This window comes from Syngnathus leptorhynchus, chromosome 10 (genome assembly GCF_054491065.1).
Source record: "Syngnathus leptorhynchus isolate UIUO chromosome 10, UIUO_Slep, whole genome shotgun sequence".
Taxonomy (NCBI): Eukaryota; Metazoa; Chordata; class Actinopteri; order Syngnathiformes; family Syngnathidae; genus Syngnathus; species Syngnathus leptorhynchus.
Window position 1 is genome coordinate 12697844 of NC_141204.1, and position 25111 is coordinate 12722954.

General features: G+C 47.4%; 3 protein-coding genes across 5 annotated transcripts; 1 reads left to right on the forward strand and 2 right to left on the reverse strand.

Moving 5' to 3' along the window:
• Positions 1-1115: 1115 nt before the first annotated feature.
• On the reverse strand, positions 1116-6870 carry LOC147050515 (glutamate dehydrogenase, mitochondrial-like). Of its 3 annotated transcripts, XM_085921594.1 has the most exons (13): positions 6412-6869; positions 5642-5722; positions 5521-5576; positions 5306-5369; positions 4843-4937; positions 4605-4784; positions 4248-4385; positions 4032-4169; positions 3841-3921; positions 3648-3771; positions 2821-2912; positions 2367-2429; positions 1116-1589 (listed from the first exon to the last, which is right to left on the reverse strand). In XM_085921594.1, exons 1-13 carry the CDS (start codon positions 6779-6781, stop codon positions 1470-1472), a joined length of 1602 nt encoding a protein of 533 aa, XP_085777720.1. In that variant the 5' UTR covers positions 6782-6869; the 3' UTR covers positions 1116-1469. The 3 variants fall into 3 exon arrangements, with proteins under 3 accessions (XP_085777720.1, XP_085777722.1, XP_085777721.1); XM_085921596.1 differs by lacking the exons at positions 4032-4169; positions 4248-4385 and having other exon boundaries at positions 6412-6870; XM_085921595.1 differs by lacking the exons at positions 2367-2429; positions 2821-2912 and having other exon boundaries at positions 6412-6870.
• Positions 6871-9718: 2848 nt separating this feature from the next.
• shld2 (shieldin complex subunit 2) lies at positions 9719-22547 on the forward strand. Its single transcript, XM_085922606.1, is given in 15 exon segments — positions 9719-10044; positions 13285-13401; positions 13659-13967; positions 14007-14117; positions 14400-14507; positions 14579-14773; positions 15165-15269; positions 18125-18166; positions 18235-18274; positions 18276-18493; positions 18552-18685; positions 18688-18797; positions 18858-18973; positions 19137-19246; positions 21093-22547. Coding segments are annotated over 14 exon segments (1752 nt in total). The 5' UTR covers positions 9719-9944; the 3' UTR covers positions 19184-19246; positions 21093-22547.
• On the reverse strand, positions 22412-24546 carry LOC147050517 (uncharacterized). The gene is made up of 3 exons (XM_085921598.1): positions 24358-24546; positions 23468-23833; positions 22412-22851 (listed from the first exon to the last, which is right to left on the reverse strand). The coding sequence occupies exons 1-3, from the start codon at positions 24392-24394 to the stop codon at positions 22799-22801; spliced, it is 456 nt and encodes a 151-aa protein (XP_085777724.1). The 5' UTR covers positions 24395-24546; the 3' UTR covers positions 22412-22798.
• Positions 24547-25111: the final 565 nt, after the last annotated feature.

Consider the following 25111-nt stretch of genomic DNA (forward strand, 5'->3'; position numbering starts at 1 on the left):
ATGACGGCTGGGATAGGCTCCAGCACGCCCACGACCTCCGTGGGGACTAAGCGGTTCAGAAAATGGATGGATGGAACTGACAAGTCTGACATAAGTGACCTAGAAGTGGAAGCGCCACATCTTCCACTACCAGGGTTAGTGGAGTTGTTTATAAGTGACACCGGGGTTGAAGGAAATATTTCGTTGGACTTAAGTGACACATGTGTTTATGTAACATTAGTTTACCATATCGTTCAGCTTGTTGTTGCCTATTTCTATTTTAAATTGCCTTACAAGATGACATGTCTGTTCTTGGTGTTAGAGTTTATCAAATCAATTTATAAAATGCAAAAATTAAATTATCAAATTAAAAAAATAATTATATATATATATATATATATATATATATATATATATATATATATATATATATATATATATATATATATATATGAGGGCGGCTCGGTGGTGCAGTGGGTAGCACGTCCGCCTCACAGTTAGGAGGGCGCGGGTTCGATTCCACCTCCGGCCCTCCCTGTGTGGAGTTTGCATGTTCTCCCCGTGTCCGCGTGGGTTTTCTCCGGGCACTCCGGTTTCCTCCCACGTCCCAAAAACATGCTTGGTAGGCCGATTGAGTACTCCAAATTGCCCCTAGGTGTGAGTGCGAGTGCGGATGGTTGTTCGTCTCTGTGTGCCCTGCGATTGGTTGGCAACCAGTTCAGGGTGTGCCCCGCCTACTGCCCGATGACGGCTGGGATAGGCTCCAGCACGCCCGCGACCCCCGTGGGGACTAAGCGGTTCAGAAAATGGATGAATGGATGTGTGTGTGTGTGTGTGTGTGTGTGTGTGTGTGTGTGTGTGTGTGTGTGTGTGTGTGTGTGTGTGTGTGTGTGTGTGTGTGTGTGTGTGTGTGTGTGTGTGTGTGTGTGTATTTTTATTATGCTTATAGCCCGGAAAATACGGTATATATTTGTTTGTGTGTGTGTATGTGTGTGAATAATTTCGGTGTGAGTAAAAACACCCACCACTTTGGACTGACCGAAAGTATATATTATATATAAATAGATTCTTTTGTTCAGACTTTTGTCTGAACAAAAAAAAAAATCTGTTTATATTCATGACATAGACATGATGAATCTCATCGAAATAAAAAAAGTATATATTTCGGCAAAAATATTAAATCTCCAGTATCAACAAAACAGAAAAGCTCCCAATTGTACATTTGAAATGTGATTGGGATTTTAACTGCTAGCAAACTCAAATAGTAACTCCCAGTGGAAAAATTGAAAAAAGTGGAGGTGAAAAATGGAAAAACAAAGAGGTTGAGTGAAAAACTATTTACACTCAAGTCATCAAATTACACCAAATAGATGAAGTTATTCATCATCATCACTATAACTTTCAACTTTTCTCTTTGCTGCAACTTCTGTTTTTGTAAGGCTGGCAGTGTTTTCATCCTGCCCCAAACAGAAAGTGGGCGAGAGCCACAGCTACGTGAAGATTAGTCCAGCCTCAGCGTAAACTTGGAAGACTTTCTCGATGGCGTTGACGTAGGCGGCGGTTCGCAGGTCCAAACCCAGCTGGAACGTGCTAGCTGTGCGCATGATTTGCTGCGGCAAAAGACGGAAAAGGTCAAATGACTGAGCACGGAGAGGTAGGTCAAAGGTCAGGCAGGAGGCGTGCGGGCGCCTCACACCAAGTGTGGAACGGCTGCGGCATGGTCATTCACCGCAAGGAATAGAAAGCATTGGCACTCACACTGACACACACTCACATGCAGTGCGCTAGTGGAACGTCGCCGCCATTTGCTCGCTGTTCGCAAGCCTTCTATTTCTTCTGGACGCCGCGAATGTATTTTCATGAAGCTGATGAAAATTACATGGCTCAGACAGGAAATTGGGCGTCAGCATAGTAGGTGGATCTGGTATATTTCAAAATAAAATTGTTTCGTGAACTCGTGTTTTCTTTTAATTCACTAAAACATCCCATATCTACAAGCTACAGACCTTGCATTTCAGCTAACTGCCTAGCTTGGCATGGCATGGCCATTTGAAAGGCAAAAAACCCGTTCAAAATAAATTAAACATGACAAAAAAACACAATATAAACACAAAACGTGCTCAACCATGGTAGTAGAGCCAACGTCCCAGGAATAATGTCCCAAAAGTGTGTCAATGTGAACGAAAGGATGGCTATTGTTCACAAATAGCTCTCTTTTACTGTTTTTCTCACGTGAACTCTACTCTTTGGCGTGCATGTGATCCTGTGGTCTCATGGCCGGAGATTCATGGAGGCGCAACGCAGTTGATTCCCGCTGGTGTGAGTTGCAGTGTAACGCGGTAAAACCGTGCCCCAGCCGTTCCACACCCTTGTGACCAAAACATTACCCTAGCGGAGCGCTCCATGGTGAAGGCCAAGCCTGAGTGGACGATGTCCTTCTCCGACGCCCCCTGTGGCACAGCACAAGTATTTACCACGCACACAAGCCCAAATGTCTTGAGCGTCGAGGTTTATTGTCATTGCTGCTTTTTAGGGGGGTTTGACAAACTGAAGATACATTTGGCATTCTGTGGCACCGAAGCCAAGCGACGTGACAATAAGACAGCCTTTGGCAGCTATTTGGGCCCTTTGCTGCCACCCAGCCAGCCCCTGCTTAGCGTCACATTGACATCCGACGGCCCTGAGCATCGATTGACAATGCTGTCGTGAGCTGCAAAACGTTTGCCCCCTCAGGTCAGCTCATTTCTGCCATCTAGCTTTGTCCCCATCCCGTGTGAATGGACTTGACAGGCCACCCAAGGCACGGTTGCGTACGTGGCCAACACACATGCAAGTACTCACAGCAATGCGTGCCTGGAACTCAGACGTGGGAACAATGGGAATGGCGCCGCCATGCTTGCCAAATTTCCTCTCCAAACTCTCCTGGACCGACACTGATGAGGGACAGAAAAATACGTCTCCAGTCTGATGAGACTGATTGGACTATTGTGACTCGGTGAGGACATTTTCACTTGGATTTCAAAGGCGTTTTCGCTTGAAAACATTTGGTGAGGGAGGGTTCCCTGGTTTTCCATGTCTGTGGTGGTGATGGTGGTTGTGACCGGTGGTTTGCTGGAAGGGGACAGACTTGTTGGAGGAAAGCGCTACTTGTTCAATTTGTGGACAGACGGGAAAGAAGATGAGGCTGAGAGGCAACTTTTCACTTTACGGTTCGCAGGTTCAAACTATATATAATCCACTTTCAGCAATATCGTAACTTGGGAATTTGGCGATGCCGATCGCCATATTTGCCAGAGAATCCATGAGCTGGCCATTTAACAGGACTCAAATCACTTGTAATCTGGAGATTCTGGCTATGGAAGCAATGTGGCGTTTGGGAGCTTCAGAGAAAGGTGCGGTTATCTCGCCAGTGATTGGAATCAGAGCTCTGGCTTGCGAACAAGCAGTGCCGGGACATCATTCTGCAACGTTCCAAAACGTCCTATGAACTGCTCCAAATGATGGACAGTAAAACGAGTCGACGCCAACTCTCATTTGATGCACAAGTGGCCACAAACAAGGCATTCTCCCAGCAACAGCAGAAAGAGCTATGAGCGTTTTAAATCCAAGCTGAAACATCCACAGCGAGCCACACCTGTCCACTCGACCCAAAGAAACCTGTCACTCACTCAGCAGGTGGTAGTTGGAGTCTCGCTCGTACTTGAAGGTCAGGCGGCCGTAACTGACATGATTGAGGTTCTTTAGCCACTCGAAGTACGACACAGTCACGCCGCCTGCGTTCAGGTACAAGTCCTGGAGGAGGGAGGGTTTGTTAGCCAGGAAATGGTTAGCGCAGGGATTGGAGAGCTGGCGGAGTCTCACTGGGATGACCAGGATGTTTCGGTCCAGGAAGATGCGGTCGGCCTCGGGCGTGGTGGGACCGTTGGCGCCTTCTGCGATGATCTGCCAGACAACACAGACAGCGAGGCCCTCAATTCTTGTGCGTCGCCGAGCAGACGCATACATGCACCTCCACCCCGGCCCACCCCAGCTGCAGATGACAAGAGTGGCACCTTGGCCTTGACGTTGGGCGCGTTTCTTTTGGTGAGCTGCTTCTCTCCGGCGGCGGGAATGAGGATGTCGCAGTCGGCCTCCAGGATGCTCCCGTCATACGGCGAAGACTTGGGGAAGCCCACGATGGTCCCGTTGGTCTGGAGACACACCCGCACGCATGGCTTTTTCATCCCGTCATGGGCAAGGCGACAGCTCAGGGTTTAGGGGGCGCGCACCAGTTTGTAGTCCTCCAGTTCTTTGGGGTCAATGCCGTGCGGGTTCCAGATGCTGCCGTCAATCTCGCCCACTCCCACGCATTTGGATCCGTAGCGGTGAAGGTAGCGCATAGAGTGCAGACCCACGTTGCCAAAACCCTGAATACAAGCCCAAAGGCTCCATGTTTTCCCCAAATTGCTTCTTGCTAATGATGCTTTCGGAAATATTTAGGACCTTGAAAGATTCTTTGATAAAATGTCCTTAGCGCTGCCACATTTGTGGTACGTGAAGGAGGAAGGCCGTAAGTGGGCATGGTACATACAGTTCGGAAAATCGGGCATCAGAGACATGATGTCAGGTGGTGGCTGCTCGCTTACCTGGACCACGAAGGTTTTGTCGCGAAAGCCAGGACACATTCCCAGCTTGCCCATGTAGGCTGCCTCGTTGACAAAGTTCTCGATACCATGGAAGACTCCCCTCCCGGTGGCCGAGATGCGTCCGTGGATGCCCCCCTGGCTGATGGGCTTGCCAGTCACGCAGGCGTGAGCGTTGATGTCCTGTGGCGGGCGGGTGGCTTAGCACACAAGATCACCTCCGTGCAGCTCGCAAACTCACATTGTAGCCCATGGTGGTGGCAAATGTGTCAGCGATCCAGGACATCTCGCGCTCACCCGTGCCCATGTCCGGAGCAGGAACATCGATTCCGGGTCCTGCACGCCACAAAACGGACATTGGTGCCTGGCCGTTCTTCCACTCAGCTCTTTGCCGGCGTGTGTTTTATTTGGGTTTCTGTGCTCAAGGGAAAGCAATTCCGGTATGGCGCCACCATCTTGGAAACGGAATCTTTTGCTAGTATCCGGGGGCCCATCTTCCATTCTGCCGCCATGGTAAGCGCAGGCAGAAATAGCACAGGACAATGGTTCTTTCTTTCCAGACAAAAATGGGTTTCCTCCACCGTATCTTTGGTCACATTTTTATGCAAGTCCTACTTATGATTTTTTTACAGGGTCCTTGAGACTTGTGGGGGTTGTTCTTGTTAGGGTTTATGAACTGTTCTCTTTGCTGCTATTTGACTTACCGATGAAACCTTTCTTGGCGAGCTCCACAGTGAACCTCCTGGTGATCTTCTCCAACTCATTGTCCTGGAAACGATCAACAAGAAGGATTTCTACACGTACTTTGAGGTCAGTGGAACGCAGAAGCAGGAGGATAGGATGCTAACGTGATGAAGCCCAAGAACAATGTCCGCCAGACACAAGAGAAGAACCGCAATGGTAAGAAAGGCAGACTTACGGAATACTTCCTGGGATTGATCTTGACTCCCGCCTTTGCGCCACCAAAAGGAACATCTAGGAGACATGCGGACAAAATGAAACTCGTCCAAGTGCAGAGCAGATGCACTGAATTGACTGACCAACCACAGCACACTTGTAGGTCATCAGCGACGCCAGCGCTTTCACCTCGTCGACAGACACGTCAGTGCTGTAGCGGATGCCTGAAAGGCAAACCACAACGGGACAGAGGTTCTCAACGTCAGGTCTGTGAAGGGGGACGCCCTTTTCCAATATTACATTGTACAGCCGTGCTTTCGCAATCTTACTACATCATTACTTGAAACAATTCATTTATTTGGATGATTCAATTCAGTTTGAATGGTCCCTTGCTCAATTTTTCTCAACTGTGAATATTCTCCCATTTCTGTAGAAGCAGACCCATTCACTTTGTGTCGAGTTCAAAAAAAGGTATTTGCAAACATCAAGATTTTTACAGATTGGAGATGGACGTTAAAGACCAAACCGACAACGAAATCATTCTCAATGTATGTGAAAGCGATTGGCCCAGTGGTGCCCAGTTCAGTGTCAGGGGGATAACGATATGGTAATCTTTAAAATCAAAGATTTGTTCTCATGGCCAATTAATAACGTAATCGATGCAACATTACAATAAATGCAGCATTGTAAGATATTCTGTCATATTGTTAATGTCAAGAACGTCCTCAATCTGCCAGCCAGACCCGAATGTTGACATTCCTGATCTGGGCGAAGCCTTTGTTCAGTCAACGTCATCCATTATGAGTTCAGAGGAAGGGCGACTCCGGTGGTCCCCGCCCCTCTCTGTCACATTCTGCCCCGCTCTGCCCCCCATCCTCACCCACCCACCAGGCCGTCCCCCGCGCGGTCTGACCTCCCTTGCAGGGCATCCTATGCTGGCTGTGCTGAGCCCGGTAGCCCTCCACGACCTCCCACTCGCCGCTGTCCCTCTTGATGGGAAAACTGAGGCTGAGGACGTGGTTGCACGGTTTGATGATCTTGAGGATCCCGCAGACGCGCTTCCTCTTGTTGTCGGCGCTCTCGCGCGTCTTCAGCTCTTCCACCAGCTTGTCCTCCACGATGGAGGCGCCGCGGTCGAAGAAGCCCTCCACCATGGCGAAGAAGTTGGGATCGTCGTCGCCGCTCGACTGCGCGGCGGCCAGCTCGAAGCAGGCGCGTGGGGGCAAAGAGTAGAAGCTGCCCGTGCGCCGCGCGAGCAGCCCGGCCAAGTTTCGCCGGTACATCTTGTGAACTTGGAGGAGTTGGCTCAAAGACGATAAGGGAACCAAAGTTGGAAATGTCAACGCGGAAACGGAAGCGCGAAAAGAAAAAAAACAACAATACTCAACTGATTAACTCCTCCCTCCTCTTCTTTCCTTTCCTGTTCGACAACTTCACCTGGAGGCTGGACCACCAGTGGAGCTCGTTAGCCGCCTAGCCTACCATTAGCATGCTGCATTAGCTATCCCGAATGCATTTAGTAACCCCCTGCTTTTGTAAAGTGAATTTGTCAACGCTGGCCGAACAACTGCAGCCCCTCAAGTGTGTCCCTTCAAGGTTCCTCGAGTCCTCTCATTGAAAGGTGTTTATTCATTTGTTTCACCAATTATATTACTTAGTTGGTCCATTGTCAATCAATGAGAATGAATTTGAATTAAATTCATTCATTCATTTTCTGAACCGCTTAGTCCCCACGGGGGTCGCGGGCGTGCTGGAGCCTATCCCAGCCGTCATCGGGCAGTAGGCGGGGGACACCCTGAACTGGTTGCCAACCAATCGCAGGGCACTCAGAGACGAACAACCATTCGCACTCGCACTCACACCTAGGGACAATTTGGAGTGCTCAATCGGCCTATCAAGCATGTTTTTGGGATTAAATAATTATCTGAAATAAAAACATAAGGATGTTATAATTCATTTGATAATTGTGATTGTTAAAAAAAAATCTACACTTGTATTGCGTTAGTGAGGGTAACCGTACAGATTCCCACGTTGGGTAACAATAAATGCACAATGTGATATGAACAAACCACACATCAAGCATTTACCAGAAATAATAACACCATCTAAGTAACCCAATGAAATCTTTTCTAATCGGAATACACCATGAGCCCCTTCACGTCGACATTTCTAAGACCCTCTTGTTGCACACGCTGTGGGTGAAGCTTTGCTGTTGGTCGATGAAAGAGGAGCAAGACTTTAAATATTTAACCAGGCAGCATGAGGCAGGGACGTGCGGTCAGAGGAGGCAAGAAAGGCCGTGGCTTCGATGCCATCATGAAAAGGGGAAAAAACAAATTCAATTGTTTTATTAAAGTCCCAAGTTAAAGTCCTAATGATCATCGTCACACACACATCTGGGTGTGGTGAAATTTGTCCTCTGCATTTAACCCATCCCCATGTGATTTTGATCCATCCCCTGGGGGAGAGGGGAGCAGTGAGCAGCAGCGGTGCCGGGCTCGGGAATCATTTGGTGATCTAACCCCCCCAATTCCAACCCTTAATGCTGAGTGCCAAGCAGGGAGGCAATGGGTTCCATTTTTATAGTCTTTGGTATAACCCGGCCGGGGTTTGAACCCACAACCACCTTCCAGTCTCAGGGCAGACACTCTACTACTAGGCCACTGAGCTGACTACTAGGCCACTTATAGTCATTTTCCTTTAAATTTCAGTAGTTTTGTATCATTTTGAACCAAAATCGCAGAGTTTTTATAGTCATGTTAAAACCGGGCGGCTCGGTGGCGCACTGGGTAGCACGTCCGCCTCACAGTTAGGAGGGTGCGGGTTTGATTCCACCTCCGGCCCTCCCTGTGTGGAGTTTGCATGTTCTCCCCGTGTCCGCATGGGTTTTCTCCGGGCACTCCGGTTTCCTCCCACATCCCAAAAACATGCTTGGTAGGCTGATTGAAGACTCTAAATTGTCCCTAGGTATGAGTGCGAGTGCGGATGGTTGTTCGTCTCTGTGTGCCCTGCAATTGGCTGGCAACCGGTTCAGGGTGTCCCCCGCCTGCTGCCCGATGATGGCACGCCCGCGACCCCCGTGGGGACAGAGCGGTTCAGAAAATGGATGGATGGATGTTAAAACCGAAGAAGAGTCGCTCTGAGGAGGCAACTTCCTGCCTTGCCTCCTCTGAGGATTGCGTAATCACACGCCTGCCTATGCTGACAGGCTATGCAGTTAGACCAGGGGTCGGGAACCTATGGCTCGCGAGCCAGATGTGGCTCTTTTGATGATTGCATATGGCTCGCAGATTAAACAAAATATTCTCACTTGTTTTAATCCATCCATCGATTTTTCACTGCGCATGTCCTGTTCAGGGCTGCAGGAGCAATTGTCCATTATTTTAGTTGGATGATACTGGCCTACGTTTGCCGTTGCTGGGTAAAACAGGTAAACGCCCCCTTTTGAATCAGTCTGAGACTGCGTCTGCTCGGTCATTAGCTCAAAGCTAACCCTTCGACGAAGAAGATGGCGAAAAGAAAAAAAGGCGACGAGTATCATACATTTCAGGACAAATGGACCGAAGATTTTGCCTTTGTGGAGAGAGCGGGTTCTGCGGTGTGTCTAATTTGCAATGACAAAATTACATCGTTGTCGAATGTAAAGCGGTACGCTACCTACGAAGACCAGCTTATTCTCAAAACTTGGAACGCGCTTCCTGTCACATACCACATACTGCAGCGTGTGAGTATTGCTGTATTGGCCATGTTTGGATCTACATTTGCATGTGAGCAGTCATTCGCACATCTTAAAAACATCAAGTCCAACCTACGATCACGTTTAACGGATGAAAGCCTCAACGCTTGCATGAAGCTTAACCTCACCAAGTACCAACCCGACTCAGCAAATCCATGTAGTCGCATTAATAATGAGTGTTATAACAACATTATTTAAAAGAATCAATTCAGAGGCTTATTATACTGACATTTTGTTGAATTCACTTTTAAAATATATTATATGGCTCTCACTGAAATAAATTTCCAAATGTTTTGCTTTCATGGCTCTCTTAGTCAAAAAGGTTCCCGACCCCTGAGTTAGACTGAACTGCTGTCTGTCTCTATGTCACTGTTTAAGTGTTCAAACACTGTGGCTATATTAACTGATTTCCTTAGTTAAGCTGGTGTATATAATATATAGTGTTTTTTGTCATCTGTCTGTAACGTCGTGTTTCTTTAGATGAACAAAACAGCTTTGAAAAGAGACCCAATGGAGGCAACGAAAAAACTGTTCTCCAGCCTTATGGCAGGGGGCGCTAGTGATCCCGGGATGCTTCATGCGCCCGGTTGTAGAATAAGTGATCTCCAGTTCAAATTTACAGTGAACAACTGAGGAGCAGTCGTCCATTTATTTCGTTTTATATTCGTTTGTTTTTTTTGTTTTTTTTCGTTTTTACATTTCGTTTTACAATGGAGGATTACATATCCAAACTCAAACGATTTTTAACTATGTATTTTCGGTCGAAGCGGGAAGTCATCAGTGAAGGAAGAGCAACTCCGGAGTTAAAAGGTTTGATTCGGACAACGGGACTTTGCCACTTTGCACGATCAAAAACAAGTTTTTGATTCCATGTACTTTATTGAGTGTTTTATGTGTGAAGACTGCTGATATGAGATTTAAATAGTTAAAATTACATAATGAATAAGCCACTTTAGAGCAGCGTTCTCTAACCTTTTTTTGTCACACGGTTAGGTGTCGGACAAATTTTACGGGATTGGGAGGGTGACGTCAGTGCCTCCCCTGTCATGAACCTCACCGCACGTCACTGGCATGAGGGTAGTGCGAAAGAAGGTCTCACCATTGCAGCGTCTACAACAGGGGTGGGGAATTAATTTTTACAAGGGGCACATGAAAAACCCGAGTTGTGTCAGAGGGCCACACCAATGATAAATTAAACCTGCTCAATTTTCTTTTTTCAATTTTCAAAATTATTTATTTTAAATAGCTGGTACTGGTAATTAGAAGGATACAATTATTCTGTTTACATTTATCTTAAGCTACCGTAATTTTTGGACTATAAATTGCGGTTTTTGACATAGTTTGGGTGGGGGGGCGACTTATACTCAGGAGCGACTTATGTGATTTTTTCCACAAATTTTCAAAATTCAAAAATCCGCGACGTAGTGAAACCGCGATAAACGAACCGCGATGTAGCAAGGGATTACTGTCATTTGAACTGCAACTGACGTCACCCGTACAGCGCGACGGTTGTTTACATAAAGAACAAAGGATTCGATCACGGGATGACGAAGATGACGAAGGGCCCCACGTACTACAGGCATCATTAGCGGCTTTGTTTGTAAGTGACACGGAGGACGAAGAGTTTGAAGGATTTAATGATTTGGAGTGACACAGAAGGTTTGAAAAACAATTTTGGCTTTTACACACGCCCGGTCCTTCTCGACGAGTGCTCTCTTTCACCTCCGTGGCTGGAAGTTCAGTCGTTGTTGGCTCGTTGAACTCTTGTTTTGTTAAATAAAGAGCAGTTTACCAAACACACGTCTTTCCTGGTACTTTGTCAACGCTACAATATAGTTTATATACTAGATCTCTGCAGCGCACGCGTGGCATTGTTGACATAAATAACGAGGAATTTGATCGATGGCTTTAATGATTTGGAGTGACACAGATGGTTTGATAATATTGTTGTAATATGATAGTTATTTGAAATTTAATTTATATATCGTTATATGGGTCTTTGGAATAATTAGAAATGCAATTTACAACAGGTCCGACGTCAGCATATGCGGCGCAAACGCGGCATTGTTTACATAAAGCAAGATCGATGGATTTAATGAATTGGAGTGACACAGATGGTTGGATAAACGTGTTATTTATGTAATACTTACTTGAATAACTCTGAATGTTACGTCAGGCCCGTTCTCAGCTCCTCGTTTGTGTATATGTCACGTTAGCATACCGTATCGTTTAGCCTGTTGTTGCTGGTTCATGTCTGTTTTTGGTGTTGGATTTTGACAAATAAATTTGCCCCAAAAGTGCGTCTTATACTCTGGTGCGACTTATATATGCTTTTTTTCACTTTATTGTGGATTTTATGGCTGGTGCGACTTATACTCCGGAGCGATTTATAGTCCGAAAATTACGGTATGTGAAATTGTGGTTTATAGGTCAAATGAAAAACACATCATTCATCAGTACAATTTATTCTTAACTTCCTTAACTTTTCCTCAAACTGTGAATTACAACACATTTATAGAAACGCATCAATGTGTCCTCAACCCGCCTTGTAACTGTTTCAAGATGGCGGCGCGTGCACACGCAGCGGCCTCTCTCCGTCCCAACCGATCGGTGTTTTGTTCGTTTAATAAGTGTTTGTCAGACAGTTTTGTGTGTTTGTCTGATCGTACCACGTTGCGCTACAAGTACGGCAGGCAGGTTCTGCTCGACATCGGCGAAAGCGAGTTTTGCGGCGTTTCGGACTTTGATACGGGGACATTAAAGTCACTGGGACTACTCCGGCCTGAATCATCGCCGGACTCGTCTGCTACTCCTTCCCCGGACAAGCAGCGTCGGAAGCGGTGTGCGAGCAGGCAGAAGAGGGGACAGCGCGGAGGCGTCCGGGCCAGGCTAGCGGCGAACCCAACTCGCCCGGCCGTGCCTTCCATTCTTCTGGCGAATGTCCGGTCGCTGGCATAATTCCGGACTCTGCTGTGCAACTGGAGCGGCTGGCGTGCTATCGATTCGTTGCTCTTGTCTGTTCGTTTTTACTCTTTGTGCTATTTGATGTGAGTGTTGTGTACTGTCTAGTCACCGTGGGACGGTGGGAAACGTAATTTCGATCTCTTTGTGTGCCTGGCATGTGAAGAAATTGACAATAAAGCGGACTTTGACTTTGATGTCGGGAGAGTAACACATTCTCAAATGTGCTCTTTTTCTCCGGGCATATCAGTGCAACAGAGTCGAATAAGCACTCCTTAATAAACTTTCCATCAGGAAACGGCTTATTTTTTCTGGCACTTTTGTAGGAAATGACAAAACTTGTCCTGACCGCTGCATCTCTGTGGGTGTGAAGTTTGATAAAAAGTCATTGTTGGGCTTGCAGTTTTGCTCGCAATGCATTAGCCTCTGTTGCGCGCTCTTATAAATAAATACAGATTTCAGTATTTTTCCTCATGCTTGGTTGTGTAGTGGTGACTCAAATTGTATTCTTTAAACACAGCGACCTGTGTGCCACAAATCAGGCACACGGCTTTACCTTTCATTTCGGTAAAGAAATACTTGGCAGTCCATATCTTGTTGAAAGCACTCCTTGTCAACTTTTCTTTTCTTAGCATCACATTTTGAGGGCAGCATTACTTCACGCTGTTCACCTTCACGCACAGCTCACATACAGAAGTGCAACGCCTTTAAAAATAAAAGCACGCACGACACTGATTATTTTTTTTTTTATTCAGTTGTAATCAACTTGGCCGGACAGAGACGCACAAAGGGCCGAATGTGGTCCGCAGGTCGTATTTTGCTCAGGTCTGGTCTACAACAACAAAGTAAACAAGTAGTTTTGTGACGCTAGCGCAGAATCGTCATTTGCGTGTTCTCGCCCCGTCCGTCGGCTCGCTGACTCCCGTTCCATTCTAACCCCGCCTAGGAATGTAGGCCAAGAGCACAAAAAGTTTGCCTACCCCCATTTGAGAGTATTTTGTTGGTTGTTCTGAACTGCTCATGGTGTCACTCGGGCGGATGACGTTCGATGTGACCAAAGCATCTTCTTCCTTTCTCAACATGTGTGAGGGGCCAAAGATCTATGCGTTTGCGGGGGCCCCTCTCCCGGTGACGGCGACGTGCTGAGGGAGCGGTGGAGTCAATTGAAGCTCACCTGGCGAAAAGGCCGCCTCGTCCCTGCAGCCGGTGAGCCAGACTATACGCTTCCTATTTGGTATTCTCAATGCTCGCGGGCCTGACTTGACTCATTGGCCGGCCTGACTTGACTCAAGTAGCCACGCGTGTCTGCCACGCTGGTCTGCCAAAGGCGTCTCCTTAGACGTCCCCTTTTTTTGTCGGCCGGCCCTGGCACATTCACACGTTTTCTCTGCCGTTAAGCCTTACTGAGCTCTGGCCTGTTTTACACTTCTACGATTGGAAAATAAGCCCTTCCTGATTCTCAGATAACGATGACGACATGCGGGAGGATGAAAGCTCATACGAGGTGGCTTCTGCCTCAGTGGGGCTTCAGAACACCGAGCCTCCGCAACACACCGCAGGAAATGAGCAAGCGTCCCGCCTTCACCAGGACTTGCCTTTGCCTGCCCGGCAGCCGGAACCGCAGCTTTCCCTAGTCAGCCAGTACCTCTCTACCTCATTTCTCAGGGGCGCTGCCCAGGTCCAGCGCAAATACGTGCAAGAAGAAACAGAACCTCACGTGTGGTGCTCGGCCCAATTCCAAGTTCAACGTGCGGTGCCTCCCATCCTTCTAGGTCAAGTGCAAAGCGTCTAAGGGATCCCCGGTGTCTTAGCCAGTGCGGTAGTGACGGACCAGTCGGGCGTGGACCTGACGGTGCTGCTGTGCCGACGGGCGTCATTTTGGGCAGCGGCACTTGGCGTTGGAGATGTCGTCTTCATCACAGGTATGCTAACACGACAACCACAAGGTCAACCTGAAGGAGACACCGGGGGTCTTGTTTGCATTCCCTGAACATGTCTTCTTCACAATGGAGACTTTGTTGAGTTTGGGTTGTTTTAGCGCCTCCGCCTTCATGAGCCACCCCCTCTACCACACACACACACACACACACACACACACACACACACACACACACACACACACACACACACACACACACACACACACACACACATTCGCAGAAAAAGGGTGGTCCCATTCTGAAATTTGACCTCATTCGTGTTAGGCCTGCGGCTGAGTGAGAACACCTGGAGGGGTGAGAAAATACTGCAGTCCACCTTCAGCAGTAAATTACTCAACTTCGGTCATGTCAGTGCCCTCACCTGCCTCACGGGTACTGCTCCAGATGCCCCTTTACCCTGGCTCATCCCCCAGTACACCTTAACCCCCCTCCCCATCTCTCAGATGGTGGCCTTGTAGATGCTGCCTCGTTGTCTTCTCTTTGCGATTTCCTTGGAAAGCGGCGCTCCCTGATGCTGTCCAAGCCACGACGCCCCCTTCAGCATCTGGAACGCCTGCCGTACGTCCCCCCATGGCCACATGGGGTCAACATGCTGGTCCACACACTACTGCACGTTACACACATATACGTCAGCGCGGGTGAGTGAGACAGATTCGCAATGGGGGTCACTTGTCGTCCATGCGTGTCAGGACATGTCTTGTCAGGTGTCCTCACGCGTCAATTCAGAGCTGGCGAAAACCAATAAGATTAGACTAATAAATAAATATTTAAATAGATTGAGGCTTTTTATTAGATGTCCATGCATGCTTGAACTGACGGCTGTCACAGAGGCGAGGCCGGTGATCTTAAGAAAGCTGCAATGTGCTAGAAAATGAGGCAGCGGTCCCTGGCTGGATATCTTTTGACCCAATCTGTTCGTTATTTACTCGTTTCAATCCCCGTTGGACAAATGTGCGTGTCATGATGTTCTGTTCTGTGTGAGGCATGTGATCAGGTGCGTCATCCCATGTTTGATCCCACATATGGCAGTGTGGCGAGCTGAGGCGGAATCTCGCCGCAGGTCGGCTTTGGAACGTCACGCGGTGGCGAGTGTGGAGTGGGCCAATGGCCTTAAGGGAGCGCTGCTGCTGTGTGGTTTAGAGATCCACCGATCCGACTTTTTCAGTTTCGATACCGATCCCGTGGCTTTGCATATCGGTAGATACCCGATACCGATCCGATATTATGGTTGACTTAACAAGCTACATACCTCTACATGTGGAACAGAAAAGACTAAAGGCAATGGCATCAGGCATGACTACACAGTTCTTTCCTAAGACAAAATGCCACAAGATAAAGCAGATTAATGCAATGAACTATTTATTTGTAACAAAAATTGTGCAACAGCAGCAATAAAGTGTATCAGCATTTAAATTCAAGTAAATTAGGATACAAACTTCTTTAAAAAAAAAAATACAAATGTTGCAGCTGAAACTGCACTGGGCAAATATAGAAAAGGTGATCAAGCACACAGTAACCAAATATTAAAAGAAATAGTAAACATGTAAACATTAGGTGCCATTCCACACCACTCATGACCTGTTGATGCTCTAAATGCTCATTTAAGCAGCAATGAGAACTGCTCCCTGAAAACAATCTCTGCTTAGTCGAACACAAAAAAAAAAAGATTCAAAATTATTTCTAAATACTGAAAGTGCAGAGTGGAATTAAAAATAAAATATAGCATCGGGACAAGAGAATAAACAAGCGACTTGGTCAAATACAATAATCAAGCAATGTAAACATGTCTCTACATAGTGCAATCGCACCATTCATGGCCTGGTGCTCTGAAACCTGTGCAGTCTCACCCCCTCATTAATGCTCACTTAAGCAGCAATGACAAACTCTTTGTCAAGAAGACAAGCATTTCTGCTCTGTCTACAGTCAGTCTGTTTCGCTTGTCATTCACAGTGTTGGAAACTGTGCTGAACAATCGCTCACTTTACACACTGGTGCAGGGGGCACAGAGATACTTTTTGGCAGTAGCAGCAAGATCAGGTAGCTGATGTTTGTTTGCTTCCCAGTAATTGTATGGGCTGTCTGATGGAGTGATGGTTTTCTCAGCTAAATATTCATTCAATTGACCTGCAGGGCTTGAGCTGCTTGCTGCACTTGCATCCTCACTCTCCTCCAGAATTTGCTCAAATGCTTCCATGAAACTGCTCTTGCTTGGAGCTGCTACTGCTTCTGCTGCAGTCTCCATCCGAGGGGCCTTCTCTGGTCGCTGTGAAGCCTCCGCTGCTCCTGCTGTGCTGGTCAAGCCCCTGTCTTCAAGCTCCTTCAGTAGTGCTTCTTTTGCATGCTTGGTAGACGTCTCACTTGTAAAGTATCTGAAACAGACATAGAACAGCTTAGGTGTCTAACTTTCATATTCCCATACTTGGTATCTGTTATATATAAGCAATAGCTCACTTCAGTATGTTATCTTAAAATATCTTACCTGTCCTTATATCTTGGGTCCAAAAAAGTGGCCAGGGTGTTCAGAGGCTCATCTTCTACTGAGTCAAAACGTTGTTTGACAGCTTGGAGCAGGGTCTTTTTCATCGTTTTAATGCCAGCATCTGCCTCGTCTTCCTTGGTCAGGATGCGCTTGAGGACAGTGATGGCTGGAATGACATCAGCAGTGGAGGCGGTGGATGAGCTTATTTTCCTGGTCAGCCCTTCAAATGGTTCCAAAACAGTGCTAGTTTTCTCCAGCAAGGCCCACTGGTTAGCAGTTAGGCACCTAGTACGCGTTTCTGTTCCAGCAGACTCTGTATCATGAAGTAGGTCCTGTTCCATCTTGTTCTGACGTCTTGTTGTAAGCGTTTAGGTTGCATTTGCATCTGGAGTTGGACGTCATATAGCCGTGAATAATCAAGTGGAGAATGTTTGAAATGTTTCACAATCTGTCGGTCGTTTGCATTCGCATCGCTCACACTTCGTTGAGACAGTAGCCCCTCATTAACAACGAGCTGTAGTGTGTGAGCAAAACTGCCCAAGCTGCACGCTCCCATCTTTTCCATGGCCTTTTTCATATTGCTGGCATTGTCCCTGAGAATGACATGCACTTTGTTGAGCGGAATATTCCATTTATAAAGGATTGCCTTAATGGCAGTTGAAATTGTGTCACCGTTGTGTGCTCTGGGGAAGTTTTTAGCTTGCAGCACGGCACTGCGAGGGGTGTGATTCCTGTCTAACCAGTGCACAGTTAAACTCAACATAGACGTAGGGCACACCTCCGAGCTCCAGATATCAGTTGTGAAGCTCATGGCATCTACATCTCTTAATTCTTGTGACAGGTGTTCGCACACTTTCTCATACATTTCTGACAGTGCGGTCTCAGAAAAATACTTGCGCGATGGCAAATGGTACCGTGGCTCCAGGTGCTCAAGTAAACGTCGGAAGCCCTCGTTTTCAACAACACTCATTTGTTGTCCATCCAAAACCATGAATTCCAGCACTTTCTCAGTAATTCCTATAGCTTTTGCGCTATTGCCTGGGAATTTCTCCCGTCTTTGCAGTGCATCTGCTAACGTTAACTGCTGTGTAGGTCCACCTCCCGCTCCCTTTGATCTGCTCAACTGTTGGAACTCCTGGTGCTCCATTGCATGGTGTTTCTGGAGATGCTTAATTAAATTGGTAGTACTATAACTGGCAGTACTACCACCACCCCTGGCAACATTAGCTTTGCAGACATTACAAACTGCCGTCAAGCTAGTTGGCATGTTCAGTTTAAAGTACCTCCACACAGCGGACTCTTTCGTTCGCTCCATTTTTGCGTTTGTTTAGAAAACTCTCGTGGCATGCGGCACACGTGCTGCTGACGTATGACGTAGCCCGCGTCCCAATAGATTAAGGAAAGGATCGGCTCACATATCAGCTGCATTTTCCGATACCTGATCCATCTATTTTGTTGATATCGGGGCCGATATCCGATCCAGATATCGGATCGGTGCATCTCTAGTGTTGTTCGGCTCTGGACTGGCTTCCAAGCTTCAGGACGCACCCAGGTGGGCTTTCCATCTGCCTGTCTTGTGTAGTGTTACGTGGCGGCGTGCTGACTTCCTGTCTCCTTCAGACGCCGTCTGGGATGTCCGCTTCATCCTGTTCATGGACTCTGAGTGCGCCGATTTTTCACAGCACTCCCTGGAGCCACGCCCGGCGACTGGATGCCACTGACCGCCGGCTGCGCCGATTCCTGTGTGTGACGGGTCGCACCGTGGAGATGGACGTGGACACACCGCTCTCGCAGCAATACTCAGGTGGCAGCCTGCCCTGGTGGCATCCAGCCTATCCAGTTTTGCTGGGGCCGGTCCTTATGCGTGTGAGCAAATGGGGTTTGGCAACACCGTAGAGCTTTTGCCAGCAAATACAGACCACACTTCTTGTCCCCAGGAGATGTGCTGCTCAGGGTACGAGTGTTGGCCTTCCGCTTTCTGCCTTTTGGCGGCATGGCAGCGGCCCTGCCGTCCAGCTTGGATGGCTCCACGACTCGTGCCGCCATCTCCGCGATGCTGAGCGGCAACGTGAGAACTATATGGGCTGCAGCTGGTGCGCTGCTGAACTGGACGTTGAAGCCAACGGAATTTATGCTCCATGCTACGTTTGCCTGCCCACTGGAGCCGTGCACCGCTACTACAGGTGAGACATGGCTGCCACCCATCTGCCTTGGACTCCTTCAAAGGTGGTCGCCATCCACAGGCCGGCCGTGCTGACGGTGAGTGGGCGGGGCTCCGGCCAGGCGACCGTTCAGGTTCCCACCGTCACCGCGCAGAAGATTCTGGGCGTGTCGCCCGGCCAGCTACTGAGGAACGCAGGTGAGAGCTGTTTTGAAAGTTTCCTCCCTATTAACTCTTGGCTCCGCTTTCAATTTTGTCCGTCGGCTGCAGGCTCCGACGGCAAAATTATTAATGCGGTAGCGGACAGGCTTCGCACGCTCCTCTGCCTTCCCGGGAAAAACGTGACCATCTCCGTTCGCAGCCTCGTCCTGTGCAACGACAATGGTGTGGCCATCTGTCGGGAGTTGACGCTCCTCGACCTGCTCTTTGTCCCGGACCCGTGAAAGCTCGGCTCAGTGCAGCTTGGATCAGGTCGAATGTCATCTTTTGCCAAACATTACTTATAGCGATGGAAAAGAAGTCCCTCGGGGCTCAACCGATGAATTGGGCAAACTAACATCCACCACAAAACATTTTGAACCACTTTCAACTTAAAGCTGACAGATCAAGGTTATACAGTGGAGCCTCGGTTTTCGAACCCAATCCGTTCCAGAAGGCTGTTCGAGAAGTGAATCGTTCGAATTCCAACTCATGTTTTCCCATTACAAATAATGGGAAAAAAAATTACCCGTTCCAAGATTAAGATATCTGTCCGATCGCGCAACTGCAGCGCGTCAGCGACCGCGCAACTGCACCGCACTGGTTGCATTATTGTGACAGAGCCGTTGGTGAAATTTAGAAAATATTTTTAAAGTCCTGATGTACTTTTCAAAATTTAAGTGGACCTCAGTGCGCAGGAAGTTTAATTTTGTCCGATTGCGCAACTGCAGCCCAACGTCGAACACGCAACCATAGCGCGTCACCGACCGCGCAACTGCACCGCGCTAGTCGCATTATTGTGACAGAGCGGTCGCTAAAGTTTAGAAAATATTTTTAAAGTCCTGATGTACTTTCCAAAATTTAAGTGGACCTCAGTGTGCAGCTTAATTTGGTCCGATCGCGCAACCGATGGCTTTACTGCTCCCATTTGCTTCCTTTGGAGGCATGATTAGAGTTGATGCAATCCCCAGAGTAACGAGAATGTTATAACGAACGGAGTCAGTTGGCATGCGGGTCCTCTCGGCTCATCTTGCGAGGTTCAACAACTGAATTTCGTCGGTGTAGAAACTGAATGTCCTTGTAGAAACTGAATGTCCTCTCAGTTGAGATGTTTGAATCGGAGCTTTAATAACTTTTATTCGACAGTTACAGGCAGCAACACATTCACTCCTCACTTCGCCTGTACTGCAACAACTCTCTCTCCCACTGTTCGTCACCCTCTTACTTCCTCAGTCTCTTAAAGGGGTAGCGTCTAATTATCACAACACTACAGTCGGACATCCGAAGCAAAAAAATCTCACATTTTTTGTTCGCATACCGATTTGTTCGAGAACCGGGAAGTTCGAAAACCGAAGCTCTATTGTATATCCTTCTTTTTTACATTTTACTTATTCAGTTGTGGTAAATATAAGGTAGAACAGCAAATATTTTGTCTGAATCCCTCATTATCGTAGTAGCATACCCTCCTCAGAACAGGGGTAAAAGAAGGCCCTTCCTTTACCTCTGTTCTTCTGTTCTTTTACTACTGTCACCAGGGGACTGTTCTGAGGCGGGCTCAGAGCAAGGTGTTTTGGTGCGGTCTCTTTAAATGCAAATCGATACTTCACACCCCACCCACTCCAGGCCGCAAGATGTGTGCCTCCCTTTCCGGTGGGACATATTTGTAGTTTTGTAGCGGAGGGTTAGGGTTTACTTGCGTGCAAATCTTTTGATTGATTAAAGGATGTCAATAGCAGAAGACTTGTCCATCCAACCATACATAACAAAATAAATCCCCTCACAATATTTATGAACACGTCTTGTAAACAAACACTGCAGTCAAGCTATGAAGTAAGCTAATGCTAGCGCTACAAGAAGCTAACGAATGCATTTATCACATTATTGTGTTCCCAAGAATAATACAACACCTTCAATGCAATTCATCTGATACAACGACTCAAAATACACCCAGAAGAAGTGAAAACATAGAGCGGACAGCTCTAAAATGAGCCGAAAGACTGATGCTAATGCTATGAGAACGAGGGCATCTTAGACACACAGTAATATGACAGTGAAATACAGTTTATTATTTTTGTGTCATTTCAAGCTTACTGCTTTACTGTATCTGTCGTTTCCATAGATTGAAGGAACTGAACCATCAACAAAACAAAGTCTTTCGGCGAAATCTTCTCTATACTGACAAAAGATTTCTGAAACACTCGTCCTTGAACAATCAGGACTTTGTAGGACGGTGCAATGAGTTGTGTGGATTGATGCACCCAACAATGGAACATTTTGATCTCTCCACTTTGGCAGCCTTGAGTTGTTTGGACTACAAAAGTCGCTCTGAGCAATAAAGATGGCAGATTTGCGAAACCGTTTGGCCACACCCATTACCTTGTTTGGTAATCCTGCCCCCAAGGATGTGACGCAATAGATAAAAATACGTAATAGAAAATGGAGAAAACTGAATGGAGTAAAAAAAAAAAAAAAATTGCCCCCAAACAGATCTTAAAAGTATCTCTTTTCTACAAATATGGAGACTCCAAGTGCACAATAAAAGGAATATAAAAGCAAAAAGAGTGAACAAAATATTTGAATGGACCCTTTATCGTATTAAAAAGATGTTTTTGTATTTGTCATTTAGTTTGACATGAATCTGTCAGAGATTTGCTCTCCCAATTAAGGCCTCCCAAAATTCCACATCCTCATGGGACGCTTACAGGTCGCCTTGCGTTTATATTCAGCAAGGCTTGGCCCCAAATTCAAACTGGACTGAGTCTTTCCTGTGGTTGCATTGGGCTCCTGCCCAGTAGATTGTGCTTAGCGTGCCATCGCTGCCACCGCATAGAACCCCGATGCCCACAGCCCTCGTCTTTATGCAGGACGGACGCAGGAGAGTGTGATTGGAATTCCGATAGCAGGCATGTGTTTGGAGCTGGGACTTGCCCATGTATGGCCGAGATGCCATCAAGTCCCGGACTCGGCTCGCCACAAGTGAAGATGTTGGTGAACCTGCCTCGATTGCTGCCCGCCGAAAGCTCCGGTCAAAGACTCCAGGCAGAATGAATGAATCGATGTCGGCCCGTCCCCTAATCAGCCCGTCTTGGCTCCCAGATGCTGATCTGGCCGGACCCACCTTATCTCCCTGCCACCTCAATCTCCTCTGCCTGGTGTTGGACACGTGTTTTGGCGTGCTGGCTGCGACCCAGGACTGAGACTTGGACACGCTCACGATTCTGCGCCTTGCGGTCATCCTTTTCCTCGCCCCCGGGGCAGTTTTCAGGTGTACTGTGGATGCGGTCGACTCGGAAAGGCCATCACAATGGATGGACGGCAGTACATACAAGCAACCAAAATGTGCAAACGTGAAGCCGGCGCCTTCAATTGTGATGTTTGCGCTCATTTTGGATACCATCGTCAATCCGGAAGACAGTAACAAAAGGAAGGAAGCCCGTCTTGAAGTGCTGCCTGGCACCTTTTTTAAAGATCACAAATCCCAAGCGGAAAGAAACACAAAGGTTACATGCATGATTGATTTTTTGCTTTGTATACACAACTGTCATGTTTACAGGAAAATTAAAACTAAACTGTCAACGGCTCAAGTTCTCCCTCTTACGGATTAATTGTCCGTATTCAAATCAAATGGAATCAAATCGCAGCTTCCAGCTTCAAACGTGTCTTGACCCTGTCGACGAAAGTAATGCCACATACGCTAAAACAGATCACTGAATCGAGCCAAGACGCTAGCTTGATTTGGTGAAAATCTGGACTAGCACAAGCTGCTGGGCGGGAACCAAGGTTAAGAAGAGGGAAGGATGGGGGAAGAACTTCTTTCCTGTTGCTCTAGTTTCCTCTGGATGTTTCTTCTGCTACATCCATCAGATCACCAAACAAATCTGATGGCACAAAAACATTCAGCGTCACTCACACGTCAAGTCTACGGCACTCCCTTGTCAAGTTTGCCAAACACGTTTGCCAAACACGTGACATTTGGGAATGTGTGTGTCTATGTGCGGGGGGGGCTGCTGTATCTTAAATCCCAGCATGCGGGTGTTTGTGCGTGTATGTATGCGTTCGCGTATGTATATATGTATGCGTTCGCGTATGTATGTATGTATGTATGTATGTATGTATGTATGTATGTATGTATGTATGCATGTTATTCGTTATCCGTTATCCCAGCGGTCATTGGGCAGTAGGCGGGGGACACCCTGAACCGGTTGCCAGCCAATCGCAGGCCACACTAAGACGAACAACCATCCGCACTCATACCTAGGGACAATTTAGAGTCTTCAATCGGCCTCTCGTCGTGGTTTGGCTCATTCCGCATTTTGGATCTTAACGTTTTTAATGCCTTCATTGAAATCACAATGAAATTTCAATGTAATGCCCAGTGCTAGAATTAATATTGGTTTCAGTACTCATATCACTCTACTTGTTGACCTGCTCGCGTTAGCTCAACCTTTCAAGTTATGAGAAAGATCTTACCAACAGTGAGACGTCTGGACTCACCTCCGTCACTTAGACCTGCTCCACCCCTTGGTCCGCCTGCCGCCCCCATAGCAGCTCCGCCCCCCGATCCTCCGGCCCCGCCTCCTGCCTGACTCTCCTGGCCATCAAGTTCGTTGAACAAGCCATCAAAGCCCGACCGCTTGGCCTTCTTGTCATTGTCATCTCTGTCCAGGAATCTGGAGAAGAAACTTTCCTTGTCGTCATCATTCTCTCTCTTCTTGTCATCAGCAAAGGAGAAGATTCCTCCTTTGTCACTCTCGTCCTGATTTTTCTTGTCTCCTCCGAAGAAAGAGCTCAAGCCTCCTTTGTCCTTGCTGGTGTCTTTGACCCCGAGTGCGTTCTTCACCATGCCCCCCACGATGTCCCCTGTGCACACACAAATGGACACACGGCTTGCTTTTCATGGGAACGTGTGCGGCCCCGTTGCTCAAGCTCACTTTTCATTCACATACTTCACATTTGCTCAAGGAAGAAGATGAACAGAAGATGAGCCCCGACATGCGGTACCATATTGACCTCCAGAGGTGGGCACCCGTTTTACACTTTCTACTCACTTCAAATCACTTCTACTTTTTTGGTTGTCCTGGCCCTAATGTGGACTAACACGAAACGATGTACTGTACTCTGTTTCAGTTCTTGTACGTCGTGTTTAGACCAGAGGTGTGAGCAACTCTGATGCTCGAGGGCCAATGTCCTTCCCGTTTGACACGTCTCCCTTGTCCAACACAAACATGATCTGCTCCTTAGCAAGCTCCGTACTAGCACGATCACATTGAGAAGGCTGTGGACCCGATTTGGTGACCCCTAATACTTACTTGACCTGTTATACCACATCATGGGACTGCTGACAAAATGGAGGAGGCCAACGTAAGAAGCAGTTCTCTACTCACCTACATGATCTCCAAACATCTCAACCATTTTGTCCATCTTCACCGTCGGCGAGTGTGTGCGCGTAATAGGCGAGGTCGGGTCACTGAGCGCGACTCTTTTTGCCACCTTTCTCTTACGGCTGGTCCGGGAAGTGTCCCTGACCGTACCGGACGGGCAGGTTCCACCTGTTGCTCACCAAGTGTGCGTGTGTGTCTGACTCACCTGAAAGGCAGAACAAACACGCTTGTGTTTGGGTTGGAAGTCACGTGATTGGACTGCAAGAAAGGGAAGGTGGGCCTTGGCAATGTGCACATTTAAAACCCATGACCCAGAAAAGACAGCACATTCAACTTTGAACGACTCCAAAGACTGAAGTGACCTGTGGAAAAGCATTTTTCTAAAGCTGGGCCCGACAGCTGTTTTGAATCAATTTCTAAATTTGGAGGTGGCTGGTTTGAATCAGCATAGAACAGCAAATTGTGAACAAGATCTTCATGAGCAAAGATCCAATCTTTATGGTTAATAAATTTTGGGTTGAACATGTTTCGTTGGCATTGACACTTTTCCTTCATTTCCACCACGTTTGAACATTTCCTGTTGGTTTGGCAACCCACTCTTGGCGGCTTCCAGCGTTTTTTTGGGACGGCGCGTCTTTGCTAGAGCGAAGCTATTGCTCCGGCATACTGGTGGCATGTTTGCAAATCTCGTTTTTATTGAAGGAAGAATATCGGTGCCATTTGACTTCCGCTTCTTGCTACAATGGTGGGGTGCTAG